The sequence below is a fragment of the Salvelinus fontinalis genome, chromosome 23 (genome assembly GCF_029448725.1).
Source record: "Salvelinus fontinalis isolate EN_2023a chromosome 23, ASM2944872v1, whole genome shotgun sequence".
Taxonomy (NCBI): Eukaryota; Metazoa; Chordata; class Actinopteri; order Salmoniformes; family Salmonidae; genus Salvelinus; species Salvelinus fontinalis.
Window position 1 is genome coordinate 33029791 of NC_074687.1, and position 19797 is coordinate 33049587.

General features: G+C 42.6%; 1 protein-coding gene across 1 annotated transcript in view; it reads left to right on the plus strand.

Annotated features, from left to right (window-relative positions):
* The window catches only part of LOC129821163 (NEDD8-conjugating enzyme UBE2F), an 89978-nt gene extending 71700 nt beyond the window's left edge, over positions 1–18278 (plus strand). Inside the window, exons 8-10 of the mRNA XM_055878508.1 lie at positions 3801–3833; positions 7258–7320; positions 16475–18278. Coding sequence (XP_055734483.1) covers positions 3801–3833; positions 7258–7320; positions 16475–16525 — 147 coding nt within the window. The 3' untranslated portion in view covers positions 16526–18278. The remainder of the gene's footprint in view (positions 1–3800; positions 3834–7257; positions 7321–16474) is intronic.
* The last annotated feature ends 1519 nt before the right edge of the window (positions 18279–19797 follow it).

Here is a 19797-nt window from a genome sequence, read left to right on the forward strand (position 1 = left end):
CTTTTTTGCTTTGTCATTATGGGTTATTGTGTGTAGATTGATGAGGAAATCTTGTATTTAATCCATTTTAGGAGAAGGCTGTAACATAAACAAAATGTGGGAAAAGTCAAGGGGTCTGAATACTTTCCGAATGCACTGTAAATGAGATTTCTGTATTTTATTTTCAATACGTTTTTCAGAAATATCTAAATACATGTGGTCACTTTCTCATTATGGGGTATTGTGTGTAGATGGGTGAGAAATCTATGTAATCCATTTCCAATTCAAGCTGATAGAACAAAATGTTGAATAAGTCAAGGGGTATGATTTCTTTCTGACAGCACTGTACACAGTGGCGGGGGAAAAAGTATCAAATTGTCATACTTGAGTAAAAGTAAAGATACCTTAAAAGAAAATGACTCAAGTGAAAGTCACCCAGTAAATTACTACTTGAGTAAAAGTTTAAAAGTATTTGGTTTTAAATGTACTTAAGTATCAAAAGTATAAATAATTTAAAATGTCTGATATTAAGCAAACCAGACAACACGATTTTCTTGTTTTTTTTAATTTACGGATAGCCAGGGGCACAGTTCAACACTAAGACATAATTTACAAATGAAGAATTTGTGTTTAGTGAGTCTGTCAGAGGCAGTAGGGATGACCATGGATGTATTCTTGATTACTATGTGAATTAGACCTTTTTCCTGTCCTGCTAAGCATTCAAAATGTAACAAGTACTTTTGGGTGTCAGGGAAAATGTAAGGAGTAAAAAGTACATTTCTTTCTTTAGGAATGTAGTGGAGTAAAAGTTGTCAAAAATATAAATGGTTAAGTACAGATGCCCCAAAAAACGACTTAAGTTAAACTACTTTTAAGTACTACTTAAGTACTTTACACCACTGACTGTACACACGAACACAGTCACTCAGACGCACAACATCTGTGCAAGTAGATAAACATAGGCATACACACACACTTAGCTATTTATTTTACACTCTCACACACAAACACACTATGCTTGACTCATTTTGGAGCGACAGCCTGCCTGGCAAAAATAGTTTTTCAGAATTTGTCTATCCGTCCTATTCACCACTCACATGCCCAGCACTTACTTCTGCCAATATAACGTGTTCTCATTTCTCTTTCATAACCTCAGTTCTTCCTCCTCCACAATTTCTCCCACGGTCTCACTATTCACTCAAAAATAGACTCCTTTGGCTTATGCAAGTGGTTATGTTGTTCTTATCGCTTTGTTAGTGCTCTTTAGTAGTCGCAGTCAGATCTGATCCATATCTCTACATATAGTATCCAGAACTCCAGGCCCCCTTAAACCAGCGGAGAGTCCAGATTCCCAAACTGAATGGTACAGGAACACTAAGTGCAATCACAAGCAAGGGAAAGCTTGGAGCATCTAGATAATATAGTTGTTGGATAAGTCCCATAGCCCTCACCTGTGTGGTGTTAAGGAGCCTTTTGCGGGTTAGTTTCCCTGTATGATATCACCTTAGAAATAACAAGAACAGAGGAAGAGCAATGACTGGTGACTGTCTTCCTATTTGTTAATGTGTGTTGGTTCTCTTATTCATCATTCTAAACGGATACGGTAGGCTATCTGATGGACGGTGCGTTAAGTCATAGGCCACTACTTCTGTGTGTTGTTATTTATCATGGTCTACATCAAGCTGTGGGTCCTGCATTAGAATCAAGTTAGATATTTGTAAGGAATTTAAACATCAGGCTAATTATACACAGTAGTTGTTTCAAGGTCAAGAGCTGGATCTTGTAAAAAGATCCCAGATGGGGATCAACCGTATGGAGATATAAGATCATTAAAATAGAGGGCAGGTCCTGTAGAGAAAGGCATTGACTATATTTCAATTAAATGCAAATCCACCAACTGTCAATCATGGCCTCTGCCAGCACTGCAGTTTGCATCACAGCCCAGGAAATGATTTGTTTTTATTCCAAGTACGTTTTATTTCTTCACTTGCAATCAATTGTCTTCTGCTTTTTGATGGGACCACCCTTTGTTTTATAATGAAATAGCAAAGTGATAAGAGCAAATTGGGCCCATCGCCTTTGTTTTCTGCGAGGCATAGATCTGCTTTTCAATATGTAGTTACTACCATTAGAAATCCCCGTTAGGGTTGGTATCCATTAACACTAGTGTTTCCTTGTTCTAATGAGCCTTTCATTCTCATCCTCCCCTTCAATGCATTGAATGTCTTTGGTTTAACCCCATCAATGTCATGCCAAATGTATTGTGAACACACAGCATGCATTTTGTATTCGTGTATCATGATCTGTACAAATAAGCACCAATGCACAAATGTAATTCACTGTCCACAAACACCTTTTGATTTGTATTTGTAAATCGATGTATTGCATTAAACAAAGTGTAAACTGCAGATATGCAGGTCATTTCCAAGGGTCTTAAGTAAAATGACTGCCATAAGATTTGCACATAGGAGAGAAGTGCAAAACAAGACATATGGAAAACCTGCAAATCCATATTTGGAAGCACTTAGGTCACCTGACTTTTGGCAGGGATTTGACGACAAGAAAAATGAAAGTTCTCACGCGTAGAACGCGATTTGTAGTCGTAGAAAAAATATTTGTAACTGTAGAAAGCGATTTTTATAAAATCACTGGCAACCTCTCTCGGCCATGCTGATGCCTGCCTTTAAAGGCTGCAGAAATTATAGTATGGTAGCCATAATATGTTAACCACTATGTCCAACGTAAATAATTGAAACCCTAGCACTATATTACTCTATATTTGCAACACTATTGTGGTGTACACCCGTTCATTGCCCAAATAGTTGAATTACCTGGCCTGTGTGATAGCACCACTAAATTAATAGATTCTCTTAAGTCTCTTTTAACTTCTTCGAAAAATAATTAAGCACACAGACACCCACTTCGACATTGATAAAAATTGGCGCTCTGCGATCAAGGAACATTTTCTGAAATCTTTTAAGATATTTGAGGTAGGTTCTGGCGAGAGAAGGCAAAATCGCATTGGCCAGGACACAAACAGTCAGTGTCTGTCACATATGAACAATGACCTGTTTCCATCACGGACTCTCAGAGCTCTTTGGCTGTGGCAGGAGCTAGTGCAGAGAAAGACAGGGCTTTGGATCATTATTTTCCTCATCAATCTCAGCTCATAGCCAACTGACAACTAAATAGAAAACAAAAACATGTTTTTTTTCTTCCCCTCATCAGTTCGTTTATTCTCCAGAATGTGTCAATACGTATTAAAACTCCATGTGGGACAAGTCTATGGCGTTATCAGCAGGTGAATAGAGTTGAATGTCCACACTGACGTCCTCTAAGTGCAGCTAGCATACATTAATACATTAAGAGCTCTTTTATATGGGTAATTGTTTACACGTCGCCCGTCGGCATCTCATTATGTTTAATGATTCATGAATTAACACACCCTTTGCGAAGACGGAGACGCTCAATTAAAAGAGCCAGTGTCCTCTCTTTTTTAATGTCCTCAAAATATATATGTTAATGAATACCGTTCTTCAGGGTTTTAATCGTCAAGGATATTTGCCTAATACGTTCCCAGAGGCAAACCACTTGCATAATCAGAAAAGGTTCCATCTTCATTAGATACAATAGAGCTAATCAGATGATATCCAATTAGGGCATTCAACGATTTTGTTTGTGTTAATTTGTTGCCTCAAAAATGTTCACCGATTGGCCTGGTTATTACTGACTAGTTTTAGTTTGACTTTTAATGGGACATACAACTATGATGATCTATGGATGTCTGCTGATGTTTTATCTGTTGCTTCTGTGTCTTTCAGGATGTAGTCTGGGGATTGAACTCCTTGTTTACCGTAAGTACCTTTTTTAATCAAAACCTATAGTACCTTCGGAAAGTATTCAGACCCCTTCACTTTTTCAAATTGTTTGTTACGTTACAGCCTTATTCTAAAATGTATTAAGTAAAAAAAAAAAATCCTCAGCAATCTACACACAATACCCTATAATGACAAGACAGAAACAATTTTTTTGACATTTTTGCACATTTATTAAAATTAAAAAACAAATACATTATTTACATAAGTATTCAGACCCTTTGCTATGGGACTTGAAATTGAGCTCATGAGACTTGAAATTGAGCTCAAGTTCATCCTGTTTCCATTGATCATCCTTGGTGTTTCTACAACTTGGAGTCCACCTGTAGTAAAATTCAATATATTGGACATGATTTGGAAAGGCACACACCTGTCTATAATATATTGTCCCACAGTTATTCGAGCAAAACCAAGCCATGAGGTCAAATGAATTGTCTGTAGAGCTCCGAGACAGGATTGTGTCGGGGCACAGATCTGGAAAAGGTTCCAAAATATTTCTGCAGCATTGAAGGTCCCCAAGAACACAGTGGCCTCCATCATTCTTAAGTGGAAGAAGTATGGAACCACCAAAACTCTTCCTAGGGCTGGCCGCCCAGCCAAACTGAGCAATCGGAGGAGAAGGGCCTTGGTCAGGGAGGTCACTCTGACAGAGCTCTAGAGTTCCTTTGTGGAAATGGGAGAACCTTCCCGAATGACAACCATCTCTGCAGCACTTTATGGTAGAGTGGACAGACGGAAGCCACTCTTCAGTACATGACAGCCTGCTTGGAGTTTGCCAAAAGGCACCTATAGACTCTCAGACCATTTTGTATTTATTTATTTATTTAACCTTTCTTTAACTAGGCAAATCTTTTAACTTCTTATGGATGAGAGGCGCTATTTCCACGTTCGGATGAGAAGCGTGCCCAGAGTAAACTGCCTGCTACTCAGGCCCAGAAGCTAAGATATGCATATTATTAGTTTGGATAGAAAACAGTCTGAAGTTTCTAAAACTGTTTGAATGTCTGTGAGTATAACAAAACTCATATGGCAGGCAAAAACCTGAGAAAAAATCCAACCAGGAAGTGGGAAATCTGAGGTTTGTAGGTTTTCAAGTATTTGCCTGTCCAAAATAGTGTAAATTTGGTCCAATTGCACTTCCTAAGGCTTCCACTAGATGTCAACAGTCTTTAGAACCTTGTTTCAGACTTCTACTGTGAAGGGGGAGTGAATAAGAGCTGTTTGACTAAGAGGTCTGGCAGAATGCCATGAGCTAAGTCAGGCGTGTGGCCATGAGAGCTAGCTGCATTCCTTTTCATTTCTAAAGACAAAGGAATTGTCTGGTTGAAACATTATTGAAGATTTATGATATAAACATCCTAAAGATTGATTCTATACATCGTTTGACATGTTTCTACGAACTGTAATATAACTTTTTTTACTTTTCGTCTGGACTAAGTGTCCCTGCGCCTCATGAATTTGGATTTGTGAACTAAACGGAGGTATTTGGACATAAATGATGGACTTTATCGAACAAAACAAACATTTATTGTGGAACTGGAATTCCTGGGAGTGCATTCTGATGAAGATCATCAAAGGTAAGTGAATATTTATAATGCTATTTCTGACTTCTGTTGACTCCACAACATGGCGGGTATCTGTATGTCTTGTTTTGGTGCCTGAGCGCTGTACTCAGATTATCGCATGGTGTGCTTTTGCCGTAAAGCTTTTTTTTAAATCTGACACAGCGGTTGCATTAAGAAGAAGTATGTCTTTAATTCCATGTATAACACTTGTATTTTCATCAACATTTATGATGAGTATTTTTGTAAATTGATGTGGCTCTCTGCAAAATCACCGGATGTTTTGGAAGCAAAACATTACTGAACATAGCGCGCCAATGTAAACTGAGATCTTTGGATATAAATATGAACTTTATCGAACAATAGTCCTATGAGTGTCATGTGATGAATATCATCAAAGGTTAGTGATTCATTTTATCTATATTTCTGCTTTTTGTGTCTCCTCTTTGGCTGGAAAAATGGCTGTTTTTCTGTGACTAGGTGCTGACCTAACATAATCGCATCTCTTTAAAATGGTGTATAATACTATGTTTGGGGGATTTTAATTATGAGATTTCTGTTTGAATTTGGCACCCTGCACTTTCACTGGCTGTTGTCAAATCGATCCCGTTAACGGGATTTCAGCCCGTCTCATCCCTAAGAAGTTTTAAGAACAAATTCTTATTTACAACGACGGCCTAGGAACAGTGGGTTAACTGCCTTGTTCAGGGGCAGAACGACAGATTTTTACCTTGTCAGCTCGGGGATTCGATCTAGCAACCTTTTGGTTACTGACCCAACGCTCTAACCACTAGGCTACCTGCTTCCCCAAAATTCCCCAAGATTCTCTGGTCTGATGAAACCAAGATTGAACTCTTTATCCTGAATCCTTTCCTTATCCTTTATTCCCAAGAAGAGTCGAGGCTGTAATCACTGCCAAAGGTGGTTCAACAAAGTACTAAGTAAAGGGTCTGAATACTTATGTAAATGTAATATTTCAGTTTTATTTTATTTTTTTGCACAAAATTCTAAAAACTGTTTTTGTTATTATGGAGTATTGTGTGTAGATTGAGGGAAAAAAACAAATTTCATCCATTTTAGAATAAGGCTCTAACGTAACAGAAGTGACGGGGTCTGAATACTTTCCAAATGCATTGCATGTTAAAATGTGTTTCTATGCTTATGACAACAGGTATGGACTGAGTTGTTACTGTAAAGCCTATCTTTTTTATTTATAAAACCATACAAACACGTTTTTCCGAGCAATTCCCCAAGCATTTTCTGTAAGCAGATTACTTGTTGGTTAATACTGCATTGTCGGAACTAGAAGCACAAGCATTTCGCTACACTCGCATTAACAGCTGCTAACCATGTGTATGTGACAAATAAAATTTTATTTTATTTAGGTAGGTAAGGAGAATGAGCGTGTTAAGTGTGCCTGTAAGCGACTGTTGTTGCTTGGTTGATTGGGTTGATAGCATCTCTTTCGCTCCTCTCCTGGCTGCGTCCCACAATGATGATGCAGCCTGATGCTCAGTCATGCCCTGAGGCTTAGCTCTTAATCAGGAAGTGAGGCGCTCTACACACAGGCCTTGCCGCCATTTTATCTCCTTAATAACATACCGCACCTCGCCCGCCACGCACACCGTCTCTACGGCAACCGGCTAATTACACTACTTTGTCTTTTAACTTAAATCCAGGGTGACATTACATACTGCCAGTGGCTGTTAGTATCAGACAACAACATTGCCTGACTGTTACGTTTGTTGCTTTCATCTGGGTTAGCGGGTTTTAGTTTATCTGAAACTGTTTTTAGTCAACTTTTGCTGACTCAAGCAAATTTTCTCTTTCATTTCATTCAGGATCTACTGAACTTCGATGACCCATTGAACATCGACGCGGCCGAGCATCATCTGCGCGATAAGGTAACACCAACCAGCCCACCTGGAGGGAGGTCATCTTCCCTATGTCCTGTCCATGACCTTACATGGGCAGCAGTAAGTAGGACATGTTTAGAAGGTTTGAAAGCTCTAGAAGTGGAATGTGGGGCTATTCTGTAGAACTCACTAATGAACACTTTTCAGAACCACTGGGTACTGTAGTCTGTTTCACTGTGTGTCTAAGTAGTGCCCTATATAGAGAATTGGGTGCCATTTGTGATTCTCTGTCTCATTCTGCCTGGGCTATCCGTGCCCGGCAGGAGACAAAACTCTCTGTGACCTTTACACTCCCTCCCAAGTGGTGCTCGGCTGGGGCTCGCAGTACTCCCCAGTCCCCAGACAGACAGTGTATGTTAAACTTCAGAGAGCAAGAGCAGCTAAGTATGTCAACAGCAGGCCTGTGGTTTACATTTAAGATCATGCCTGATGCCTCATTACTGTTTGCCACACGCAGAGGATCAATATCTGCACAGTCTTCATCACACCCTCTCCTCCTGTGTAGAGTGGAGTCTAACATGGTCACTCTGGTTGGTTTCACACACCAACACTCCAAGCCCTGTCCAAAAACCCAGACTGAGCTAGCGGAACATAAACTAGAGGAAAAGATGCCGGGGAAAGTAAGTAAGTGAAGGAAGGAATAGGCCAAACTAATGTTGGAGAGGAGACAAGGCAAGACCTACAGGAAGTATTGATTTCAATGGATGGTTTCCTCTGGTCTCTTCAGTCCTGAGCCGTGTTCCTTCTAACATGCTGACTTCACCGGGCACGCGCGCATTGTTGATTTTGTCCGTCTACACCAGACGCGATCAGGACACGTAGGTTGAAATATCAAAACGAACTGTGAAACAACTATATTAATTTGGGAACGAGTCGAAACACATGAAACATTCATGGACATTTAGCTAGCTTGCTGTTGCTAGTTAATTTGTCCTGGGATATTAACATCGGGTTGTTATTTTACCTGAAATGCACAAGGTCTTTTTTCCCCTGGATCTTTGTAGAATTTTGACCCATTTTGAGTCACACAAAATTGTGTGTTCTCTACTCCGACAATTAATCCACAAATAAAAGGGAAAACGTCTAGTAATCTCTCTTCCTTCAGTCTTCTTCCTTCTGCCCTCCTTTTCATTCTGCTTTTTCTTCTTCCTTTTTCTTTTTTCCTTTTCTTTCTTTTTCTTTCTTTTCTCCTTCTTTCTCCTCTTTCTCCTCCCTTCTTTTCGTCCTCCTCCTTTCCCTTCTTCTTCTCATTTCCCTTCTCCTTTTCCTCTTCCTTATAATAATTACAGATTTATAATTTTGACGGAGTGTGTACTGGCTATGGCGTTTCGAGGGACCTTTTTTTTTCATGCAAAGGTTGTTTAAGTTACTATGAGAGGCACAGACGTTCACTTTGCCTTGCCAAGTTCTGCTAGGAGCAAACCAAACCTAGTATGCAGACGCCTTAAGGTTGTTGTTCATAGGAGCCATTCCGACCAATTACAGAGAGAGTAGTGGACACAGTGGGCTTCCAAACACTCAGGGAAACATGTCACTTCCTTTTAACTACACTGGGCTGTTTTTTTTGGTGAGTTAAAATGAAAGGAAGGGAGAAAGAAGTCCTCTTGTGTTAGAACAGTGGTTCCCAAACGTTTTTGCTTCGTGACCCAACAATTGAGCTGTCTTTTGAGTCGAGACCCACCATAATGGTTGAGCGGTGAAAAAACATCAACAGACCAAATAATAGGTCAAAAATATCATCTTTGCAGCGGAGAGAGAATGTTGTTGTTTTAAAGCGAATTCCCTGCAATTCTATACATTTTGCTGTGGAGCTGAGAGAAAATGTTGACGTTTTTACGTTCATTTCCGGGAATTGTACGCATTTTGACATGGCAAATGCTGTGTTCTTATGCTCAACATTTATAACAAAATCAATAGGGGCCTGATTGTATAACCCACATTTTGGGAAGCACCGTGTCAGACCACCTTTAGAAAGTTAAGTTAAATTAAGTTGCCATTAATACACTACTGTAACAGGTTCCCCTTGATAGTATCACTGCACGCTATTTTTTCTCTTTTTGTCTGTCACAGTATAAGTGTACCTATGATAAAAATTACAGGCCTCTCTCATCTTTTTAAGTGGGAGAACTTGCACAATTGGTGGCTGACTAAATACTTTTTTGCCCCACTATATACACATATTCACATATATATATATATATATATATATATATATATATATATATATATATATATATATATATATATATATATATATATATATATTCAGCGTTAGAGACAGCAGGTGCGGTAGAGAGAGAGCGTCAAACAGCAGGTCCGGAACAAGGTAGCACGTCCGGTGAACAGGTCAGGGTCCCATAGCCGCAGGCAGAACAGTTGAAACTGGAGCAGCAGCGCTACCAGGTGGACTGGGGACAGTCATCAGGCCAGGTAGTCCTGAGGCATGGTCCCAGGGCTCAGGTTCTCTGGGAGCAGAGGGAGAGAGCGAGAATTAGAGGGAGCATACTTAAATTCACACAGGATACCGGATAAGACAGGCGAAGTACTCCAGACATAACAGACTGACCCTAGACCCCCGACACAAACTATTGCAGCATAATGGCAGTGAGTTCGGCCCCAATAGTGTAATGGGCTGTACGCACCACCCTCTAGCACTTTGAGGTCAAGGACGGTACATTTGCCATACCAAGCGGTGATGCAGCCAGTTGAGATGCTGTCGATGGTGCAGCTGTAGAACCTTTTGAGGATCCAAGGGACCATGACAAATATTTTCAGCCTCCTGAGGGGGAAGAGGCGCTGTCATGCCCTCTTCACGATTATGCGAGTGTGTGTGGACCATGTTAAATTCTTAGTTATGTGGACGCCAAGAAACTTGAAGCAAAGCAGCAGGGGCTCATGTTCTCTACATACTCCCTCACACTAACACAGATATGCATTGTGTTCCAGCTGCCTCTCGCAAGCTGTGACGTCCACAGTTTGTGGTTCTCGACGTGAGGGCCGTGGCATTCGTGAGGAGTGTCCAATCTCTTGGTCTCCCCTGACTCTGTAGTTTTGTGGCGTGCCGACTGAACATCAAGTGTGGAGGGAACTGTGGGATGTGTGTCAGAGAGTACTGGGAAACCACGGCTCACACGTCCGCCACATAGCATACTGATGCTAAATGACCATGTAATCACCATACGGATGCAGCGGTCTCCCAGCTGACTGTCTCGTCACAGGAAGCTTGGCCTCAAACTCTTCCTCCCTCTATCTCTGAGAGGAAACTAGGGCTTTTAATAGTAACAAAGTCATGTTGCAGCAGTGGTGTTGCAGATACCCCATCCCACAGTAGGAAAAACAACAGCCATCCAGTCAAATGGACCTGACCTCCTACTGAGAAACAGACCTTTTTCCAGCTTTATCGTTGGTTCAGCAACAACCGTAGAGAGAGTAGGCTTAAAGTGGAACTTCCCTAGTGCTCAATGCTCTCTGACTGCGTTGTTATTCTATTGTCAGCTGGGAGGGGTTAGGGGCGGGTGGTGGTGGGGGGGGGGGCATACGGTAGTGCTGTGGAAGATGGAACATACCAGAACGGAACAGACTCAACCCACATGGGGCTGCCATTTGACTGTTGACCTTAAAACTAAAGAGGCCGATGATTAGCCAGGCATATGACTTTCTTGACCTTATCTTATGTCAGAAACACAAAGGCATATTGGACTTATACTTTGTCATGTCATTGTGCTGCACATGCAGTGAGGTCCAGAAGTATTTGGACTGTGGCACGTTTTGTTGTTTTGGCTCTGTACTCCAGCACCTTGGATTTGAAATGATACCATATGAGGTTAAAGTGCAGTTTGTCAGCTTTAATTTGAGGGTATTTTCATCCATAACTTGTTTAGAAATTACAGCACTTTTTGTACGTAGTCCCCCCATTTTAGGTGTTTCAGATTATCTTGTGCCCAATGGTAAATAATATAGTGTGTTATTTTAGTCACTTTTATTGTTTCTGAACATTACGGATAATCATGAATAATGATGAGTGGGAAAGGCATAAATATCATACGCCCACAAAAATGACCATGTCTTGGGGGTATGATCTTTGTGCCTCTAACTTTCTCACTCATTATTCACGATTTATTCAGGATTATCCGTAATAATGGTAACATCCACATTCATGTAGAAGTGTTCAGATTAAAACACATATTTTTATTTACAGTAAGTGTCTCCAAAATGGAACAATAATTACTTACCTTTCATTTCAATTGGGCACAACATAATCTGAAACGCAACCAAAACAAACTGCAAATGATTCCAAGTCATGTAGTCACAAGCTTGATGTAGTCATTGTGTGCTAGGAATATGGGACCAAATACTAAACTTTTGATTACTTTAATACACATACATCGAGAAGACTCGATGCTGTAATCACGTTAACAAAGTACTGAGTAAAGGGTCTGAATACTTATCTAAATGTGATATTTCTTTTTTTTATACATTTGCAACAATATAGGGTATTGTGTGTAGATTGCTGATGAAAAAAATAAAATATTTAATCAATTTTAGAACAAGGCTGTATTGTAACAATGTGGAAAAAGTCAAGGGGTCTAAATACTTTCCGAATACACTGTATACGTGAATTTGTCCAAATACTTTTATTTCCATAAAATGGGGGGACTATGTACAAAAAGTACTGTATTTTGATCCCGATGTAGATGAAAATACCCTCAAATTAAAGCTGATCATCTCTACTACAACCTAGTCATTGTATCATTTTAAATCCAAATTGTGGGAGTACAGAGCCAAAATAACAAAAAATGTGTCACTGTCCAAATACTTTTGGACGTCACATTAACTATTGCAATGCCACAGAAAATGGTTGATTTTTAAGGTTGTCCACAGCAAACAGCCACGTTTTGACTGATATGATTAGTCACTCAGGTATTCTAGCATGGTCAGCCATACTGCACCATTGATGACCCCCAGTCCGATGGCTTAACGAAGGCTTTGCATAATGCTCTCTTGAGGGACCCTGTGGTCTTGTGACTGCATCCTAATGCAGATCTATGGCTCTCCAACCACCCCCGGACCAGTATCCTTACTGCGCTAACAATCTGTCTCACACTGGATCAATAGCCAATCAACTGGCTTGTTTGCACGTGAAAAGAACCCAGCATCCACGTGACTGGGTCTGGTTCTACATGGTTCTGGATGGTTGAACCACGGTGGTCTTTAGCGCTTAGTATAGACTGTCAGTTTTGTGAAGTGAAAACTGACGGTACAGAAATTCTTTGAAATCACTAGCTCATCTGGCCTCTGTGTGATCTCCTGTCGGACTATCTAGTATTTGTAACACCTTGCTGGCTGTGGGCCACCTTCAGCGCTAGTTCTACATGACGTGATCTGACCTGAATCGGTGCAAACTGATCACGTTACCAAGTGAGCCAGAGGGCTCTAAAATGTTCTATCCCGAGTCCTGATGGGGAGGAAAGAGGAAGAGGGGGATTCAAAGTGATAGAGTGCGAGATGAGTGCCATTAGCAGGTCTTGTTTTCTACCACTCCACCCCTTTCGCCCTCCCACCCCTGCGGTCTACCCTGACAGCGTCTGCTGAGTTGGTGTTCAGGTGATGTGATTGCCTTTTACATAGCTTGACTGCTGCTCCTACCCTACCTGTAGCAGTGGTGTTGTGTGCAGCTGGTCTAGCACTGCAGGTGCTGTCCCTACACAGTAGCGTCGGGACAGGAACACACACTAGACTCACATTTAATGCTGTGTTGAGCTGTCTGTTCCCATCTGGACAGATCACATCCAATTTGGGCTATCAGACTTTTTGAGCTGGAGGGGTGAGTGTTTGAGGGTGACTCTGCAGATGCTCCAAACTGTCCCACAACAGTGCAGTGGAGAACGTCTCTGGATGACATATACAAAAAGGTCAAGTATCTGAAATAATCCAACAGGCTTTTGTGAACGAACACCCGCACTTGACTTTGCTGATCGCACCTTTAAAGGAAACATTTGCTTACTATGACTGAGCCTTGTGGTTGCCCCACCGTGCTATCTTTAGATGAATGCACTAACTGTAAGTCGCTCTGAATAAGAGTGTCTGCTAAATGACTATGTAAATGTAAAGGACATGGAGGAGAGGAGCCATGCAGCCCTGTGTTCTGAAGTAAACTTGTTTAGTGTTACAAACCATGTCACAGGGTTACTGAAGGCCAATGATTGGTCAGTTTGGTTTCTGAAAACGTTTGAATGGCCAAACCAAAGAGTGACTGAGGGTTTCAGAGCGCATGTCATCTCTGCCAGTCGTGTGTAATAAACATGTCCCTGGGAGTCAAAACCGTGACATTGATGAGATCTGAAAGGAAATTCAGCTTGTCTCTTTTTCTGTATTTGCTGTAGCAGGGGAGGGAGAGTACGTAGTTTTGACCTATTCCCCGAAGTAAATGGTTTATAAATCTGCAGGACAAGGTTGATTATATCTGCACTTTTACTTTTACGAATTTGATTGAGGACATTGATTTGTATGTCAAAGAACTGTTCTGAATGTCTTCATTCATCTCCATTGTTATGTTGAGTAGTTGTAGTAAAACCTAATATAAACCCCCCCAATATCTGTTTCTTTGTAACATTCTGCATACAGAGGTATATCAAAACGCTTTTAGCCAGGGAAGAAAGGCAAGGCCAACATGACCACAAACCCTTCAGATTGTTATAATGGGGCAGATTAATATGCAGAACTGGGGGGGGGGCTATTTCAAGCTCTGTGCTGCGCTCAGCTCGCTGCCAAAATATTTAGCAAGGCTGCAGAGTTATGTAAAGTGTGGGGGGGGGCGGGTGCAGCAGTTGAATCCCCCAAGGTCTCAGCTTGGATTGTTCTGAGGTCCCTGTTCTAACTGTTCCTTCTAAGTCTCTGTTCTGTCTGCCTAGCTGTGCTGAAGGCTCTTTAACTTAGTAATATTTACTTTGCTCTGTTGCTATAGCCTGACTGTAAAGCTGGAGCACATTCCACCCAAGGCGAAGTACAGCCATTTGCATTAATTCACTTACCTCTTGAAGAGGTGTTTTGAACAGAAGAGGTGTTTTGAACACTGGTGTACCTGCCTGCTGGGAGGATGTGAGCTAATTCAGTAGGAAAGGTTACATGGTTCAGTTCACTAATGGATGGCCGCTAACGTTAGTCCGTCAGTCAGTGTCTGCTTCAACTACAGGCGTTGTTTGGTTGGTTTCCTCACTGCTTTCCTCCTTCATATCAGTCTCTGTCTGTCCTCCCCACGTCCTTGGAGTTTCCCATAACAGACCGACGTCATAATCTACCCCCCCAGGTCATCTGTTCTCTGGCGTTCATTAAGGACTGTGGAGACCCAGTAGGGTGGATTATGACTCAAATAGCAGGTTACTAACCAGCCGTCTGATTGTGATATTCATCCACATTTACATACAAGCTTTCATGCAATGTCGGACGGAGAGAGAGATCTGTAGTGCTAATTGTTTTTCCCTGAGGGTAAATTAAGCTATTGAGTAGCAGGCTCTTTTAGATGGCATGCTAGGAACTAAGTCTAGTACTAACTGTCAGTCTCTCTGGATAAGATTGTCTGCTAAATGACTAAAATGTCAATTGTAAGTCAGCCACACACATTTGTCCAAAAGTCGTCACCATTTTAAAGCATTGTCTCGCGCTTATCTCCATAAGTTGTTGTTGGCGTTGTTGTTGTTGTCTGAGACTCTTCTGGCCTTTTCCAGCCCTGACCAAGCCTCATTCTGAGCTTATTCTCAAAGGAATGAATCCTATCTTGGGAAACGTGCATCTGTGAAACTGGAGCTTGATGGGTAAATAATGCGTTGATGTCCCTGTGCAGATTGGAGGAGGGTTTACAGTTGCTTCTTTCACTTGCCTTGGCTCCTGATACCAGGGCTGTGTAGACTTTTAGCGGACTCCACCCCCTTCTAACCTCATCAATTCCCAATCGAACCCAAATCCTGGACCACTAGTGAGAAGAGAAGAAAATAGGCTTTTGTTGGATGCGTTTGTTGTTGCTCTCAGAACTGTGCTGTGCTGTGCATGACCTGAGCTGGTGTGGTTTAATATAGCTGGCCCTGGAAAAGGAAAAGGGCAGGGAGCAAGCTGACCCAGGAGAGACAAACAGAGCCAAGGATATCAATCGCCTTGAGCTACTCCTGCCACCTGTGCCGCTACGTACGCTGCCATGCCAACCTGGCTCCATTTCTCCTCTCAATCATCTAGCATACTGTCCCCAGACAGGCTCATGGGAATTAATTTGACTTTATTTCATTTAAACTCTACACACACGCACAGAGTACACACACTCTATCTCTCACTCACACACACACGCACACACCCTCATGGCAGACACACACACACCCTCATGGCAGACACGCACACACCCTCATGGCAGACACACACACACTCGCATGGCAGACACACACACTCACTCTGGCCCAGGCTTTAACTCCCCAGTTCTGTAGTGGAGGTACTGCACTATAGTGTTCCATACCATTCAGAAGGATCAATTAGGCCCAGATACTGTGTATGCACCGGCTGGGCAAACAGAGGTGGTCAAAGACAGAGCAAAGATGGGCTGTTCAGTGTGTTCCTCCAGACTCCCTGTAGACTGGGGTTATTTACAGCCTGGTACTGGGTACAGAACAACAGGCCAGCAGAGCTAATTGAGGAATCCTGAGCCCTCCTGGGTTCCTCTCAGGCATCTTGTTGTTGGAGGCTGTTTACCCGGAGCCAGAGCTTTAGCAGTGCAGCAGGGCCCTCCGTATCTACCTCCATCTCCACAGTCTGGCAATGGGGACCGTATTCCCTGGCCGGACGGGCGCTCTACGGGTAATGTTTTCATAGCTCTGGTTGTTGCCGTGCCCTCAGTGGTCGTATCATGTTTTGCTTGCCAGGAAGTGCGCAGGGTTTGTTGGTAATGTTTTCATCCCACTGTATCACTGCCATCAACCCCTGATGCAGCTTACTGCATTGTTATTGAATGTCTCGCTCAAAGTCATTTAAACTGATTTAAACTGATGAACACACTGTATATTTGCCTAAAGTAGTTGGAGGTAAGATGTTTGTAAAAAATTAAACAAGGATATACAGTAGATCCAGAAAAGCTCACTGATGTTGTTTGTGTGTCTTGCTCTAGGAGGATTTCCGGAATAAGGTTCAAGATTACATCAAGCACTATGCCAGATGATGACTGCGTCAGCTGCGCCGGCTGCCTGCAACCCCCCCTTTCTTCGACTGCGCAGCTGAACCCCGCCCCCTAAAGTCTCGTCAACCAACCGCTGCACATTGCTGACACGCCCTGACTGCAATACAATGACGCTGAAAGAAAAAAAAGATTTACAAGAAAAATTGTTTTTTAAAAGTTTGAGGGATTATGCTTTAATTGCCCTGAGTGGCCTAGAGTAATCATGCTGCGTCACCGCAGGGATTGTCCAATGACGGGGCCTCTCTGAGCCAATAATAGTGAGCGCATGTGGCAGTGAGGACCCGGGATTTAACCAATCCACTTAGCTGTTATTTAAGAATTGACGAATCAAAGAGAAAGATTATCTGTTAGTGTTTCTCAGTTTTAGTGCCTGCCATGTCTGGTTGCAAAGAAAATGCACATGAGCACACACACACACAGAATCCCTTCACGCACATTGAAAAGCAAACACACTCAACTAGTTACTCACAACACACAGCACTTGGTTGTGCATGCACACCCACCCAGCCACACAGAAACACACACAGCTGGAAAAACAACATCTCTGTTATGTCACTCATTCAAGGCCTGCACTCCCCCGCCCACACACACCTCATCAGACAGCATGTAAATGACAAGTGCCACCGACCCAGTCAGTCCCTATTCTGTTGTCCACTTCACTCAGCGTACGTCTGAAATGGCACCCCTTTATATTACCCTACTTTTGACAAGAGCCCTATAGGCCCTGGTCAGAAGTAGTGCACTACATATGGAATATGGTACCACTTCAGACACGCCCACTTTCTGTCTGTTCTGTTCACTCATCCACAGGGGGCACACAATTTACCAGTGCCCCAGACTCACTGTAACACTGTCCAGATCAAGCTCCTAGGAAAAGACTCAAGCTGTACCACAGTACAAGTTCTACCACCACACCTGAACCTTGACCTTATCTCAGCTCCCCTTACCTCTGGGGAAGCCAAACGTAGAGGGCACTGTGCCTCTGAAAGTCTGTCTGTCTTGCTCCATCCCTCCATCCTGACGTTTCTCCCTCCACTCTCTTAGGCCCCACCACACATGCATTCTCCTCTGCCCCCATGGAGGTAGGGGGAATACGAGGGCTCTCTTCTCTGCTAGGTGTTGTATGAGAGTCCTCTGTTGTGAGGCAAGTGAGGTGTCTAAAGGGAAGGGCCTGTGGTCTCCTCTGTATGAATGACCTCATGTGTCTGAATGTCCCCCTCTGTGTGTGTGTGTGTGTGTTTCTGAGAGATATGTTTATCTTTGAGTGTGTGGGTTTGTTGCTTCGCTTTGCCTGGGCTGGCTTTGTGCCTGTATGTGTGCATAATGGAACGTTAGATTCAGTGTCATCACTGTATTAAATTGTATTCACATGTTTGCATGAGGCAAAATGTATGTGACCAGGAGGTGGTGTATTTTACAGTAGGTATGTTAGAAGAGTGTGTGTTGAAGTGTGTGTATGCTCTTCTGTGCCCGTGTGTGTGTGTGTGTGTGTGTGTGTGTGTGTGTGTGTGTGTGTGTGTGTGTGTGTGTTCAAATGAACAGGGGTTCATGTGACTTGTTTTTAGCATGCTCTGGTTCCTAGCCCCACACTCCTTATTTTACTGGTCCAGCTAGCCTTGTTCTCTGTGGGGCTCAGGAGGGTCTGTCTGTTCCTCAGTTTAAATCCTCCTTTTCTTTCTCAGATTGTATATCCATTTTTTAAGATATATTAAAGAGGCTTTAATAAGGGAAAACATGTTCTTGTTGTGTTTTTTCTTTCTTTCCACATTCAATGTCCTTATCACACATTTGTGGATTGTAATTGAACTGCAATGTTATAACTAGTGGTACAACGGATCACAAAACTCACGGTTTGGATCACAGTTTTGAGTCGCAGAGCGGATAATTTCAGATCAGCAAAAAAAATAAGGGAGACAAATATAACTTTGCTTTCCATTTATTACTTAAAGCAAGGAACTTCAATGTTTAAATAAAATATTTAATACTCAATTGTTAAATTAAAGTGCAATATGAGGCATGATACCTTCTTCCTTTGAACAATAGTGAATGAAAAAAATAGCCTGTGTCCACATCATCAAAAAAAAGAAAGAAAGCAGACCTGCGCTTATAACTTCAAATTCTCTAATGGCAGCCTTGACATCTCTAGTGATGGTGCGGTCTTCCTCGCTTGGGGCCATGGATTGTAGAACCCTTGTTTTCAGCGGTAGAATCATGGACACAGACGGTGCAGGTTCAGTGCTCAATAGGGTTGTAACTGGTTTGAGGGGTTTGAGCACCTGGAGGACCTCCCCTGCCACTTTCACGTCATCATCAGACAAGGTGACGATGTCTTTGTTTTTTCAGGGTCTTGTCTGTCAGAGCAGAGTATACAACTGCCTGCTGCTCAAGATGGAATTCCACTTATGACATGTTGGAGAGCTATCTTGTTGTGACATCGTGTATGAGCTTGTGGGTCGGTAGCTGTAGCATTTCCTGCTTGGTCTTAAGCACATGAGCGGCTGTTGTGCTTCGGTGGAAAAAGGAAACCACCTTCCTGATCCTCCCAAGGAGGCGGTCCATCTGGTTCACTGAGATTCCCCTTTGGGATGCTAAATTGATCACATGTGCAAAGCAAGCTATCTGTGGCCCCAGTCCAGCCTTTATCACTGCATTTACTTGGTTCTTGGCATTATCTGTGGTGATTTGTGATATTGCTATTGGGCCTCTAGCTTCCATTCTGCTACTGCTCCTAGCAGTACCTGCGCTGGATTTGTGCCTGTGTCAATCTCATAGAGGGGGCGGGTCTGTAGCACCGGACTTCGCATCTCCCACTCCTCTGGTTTAGTGAGCAGTCAGTTACGTAGCTTTCCGTTACCCTGGAGGTCCACTCCTCTGTGGTGTAGTGAACAGTCACGTAGCTTTCTGTTACCCTGGAGGTCCACTCCTCTGTGGTGTAGTGAACAGTCACGTAGCTTTCTGTTACCCTGGAGGTCCATTCCTCTGTGGTGTAGTGAACAGTCACGTAGCTTTCTGTTACCCTGGAGGTCCATTCCTCTGTGGTGTAGTGAACAGTCACGTAGCTTTCTGTTACCCTGGAGGTCCATTCCTCTGTGGTGTAGTGAACAGTCACGTAGCTTTCTGTTACCCTGGAGGTCCATTCCTCTGTGGTGTAGTGAACAGTCACGTAGCTTTCTGTACCCTGGAGGTCCACTCCTCTGTGGTGTAGTGAACAGTCACGTAGCTTTCTGTTACCCTGGAGGTCCACTCCTCTGTGG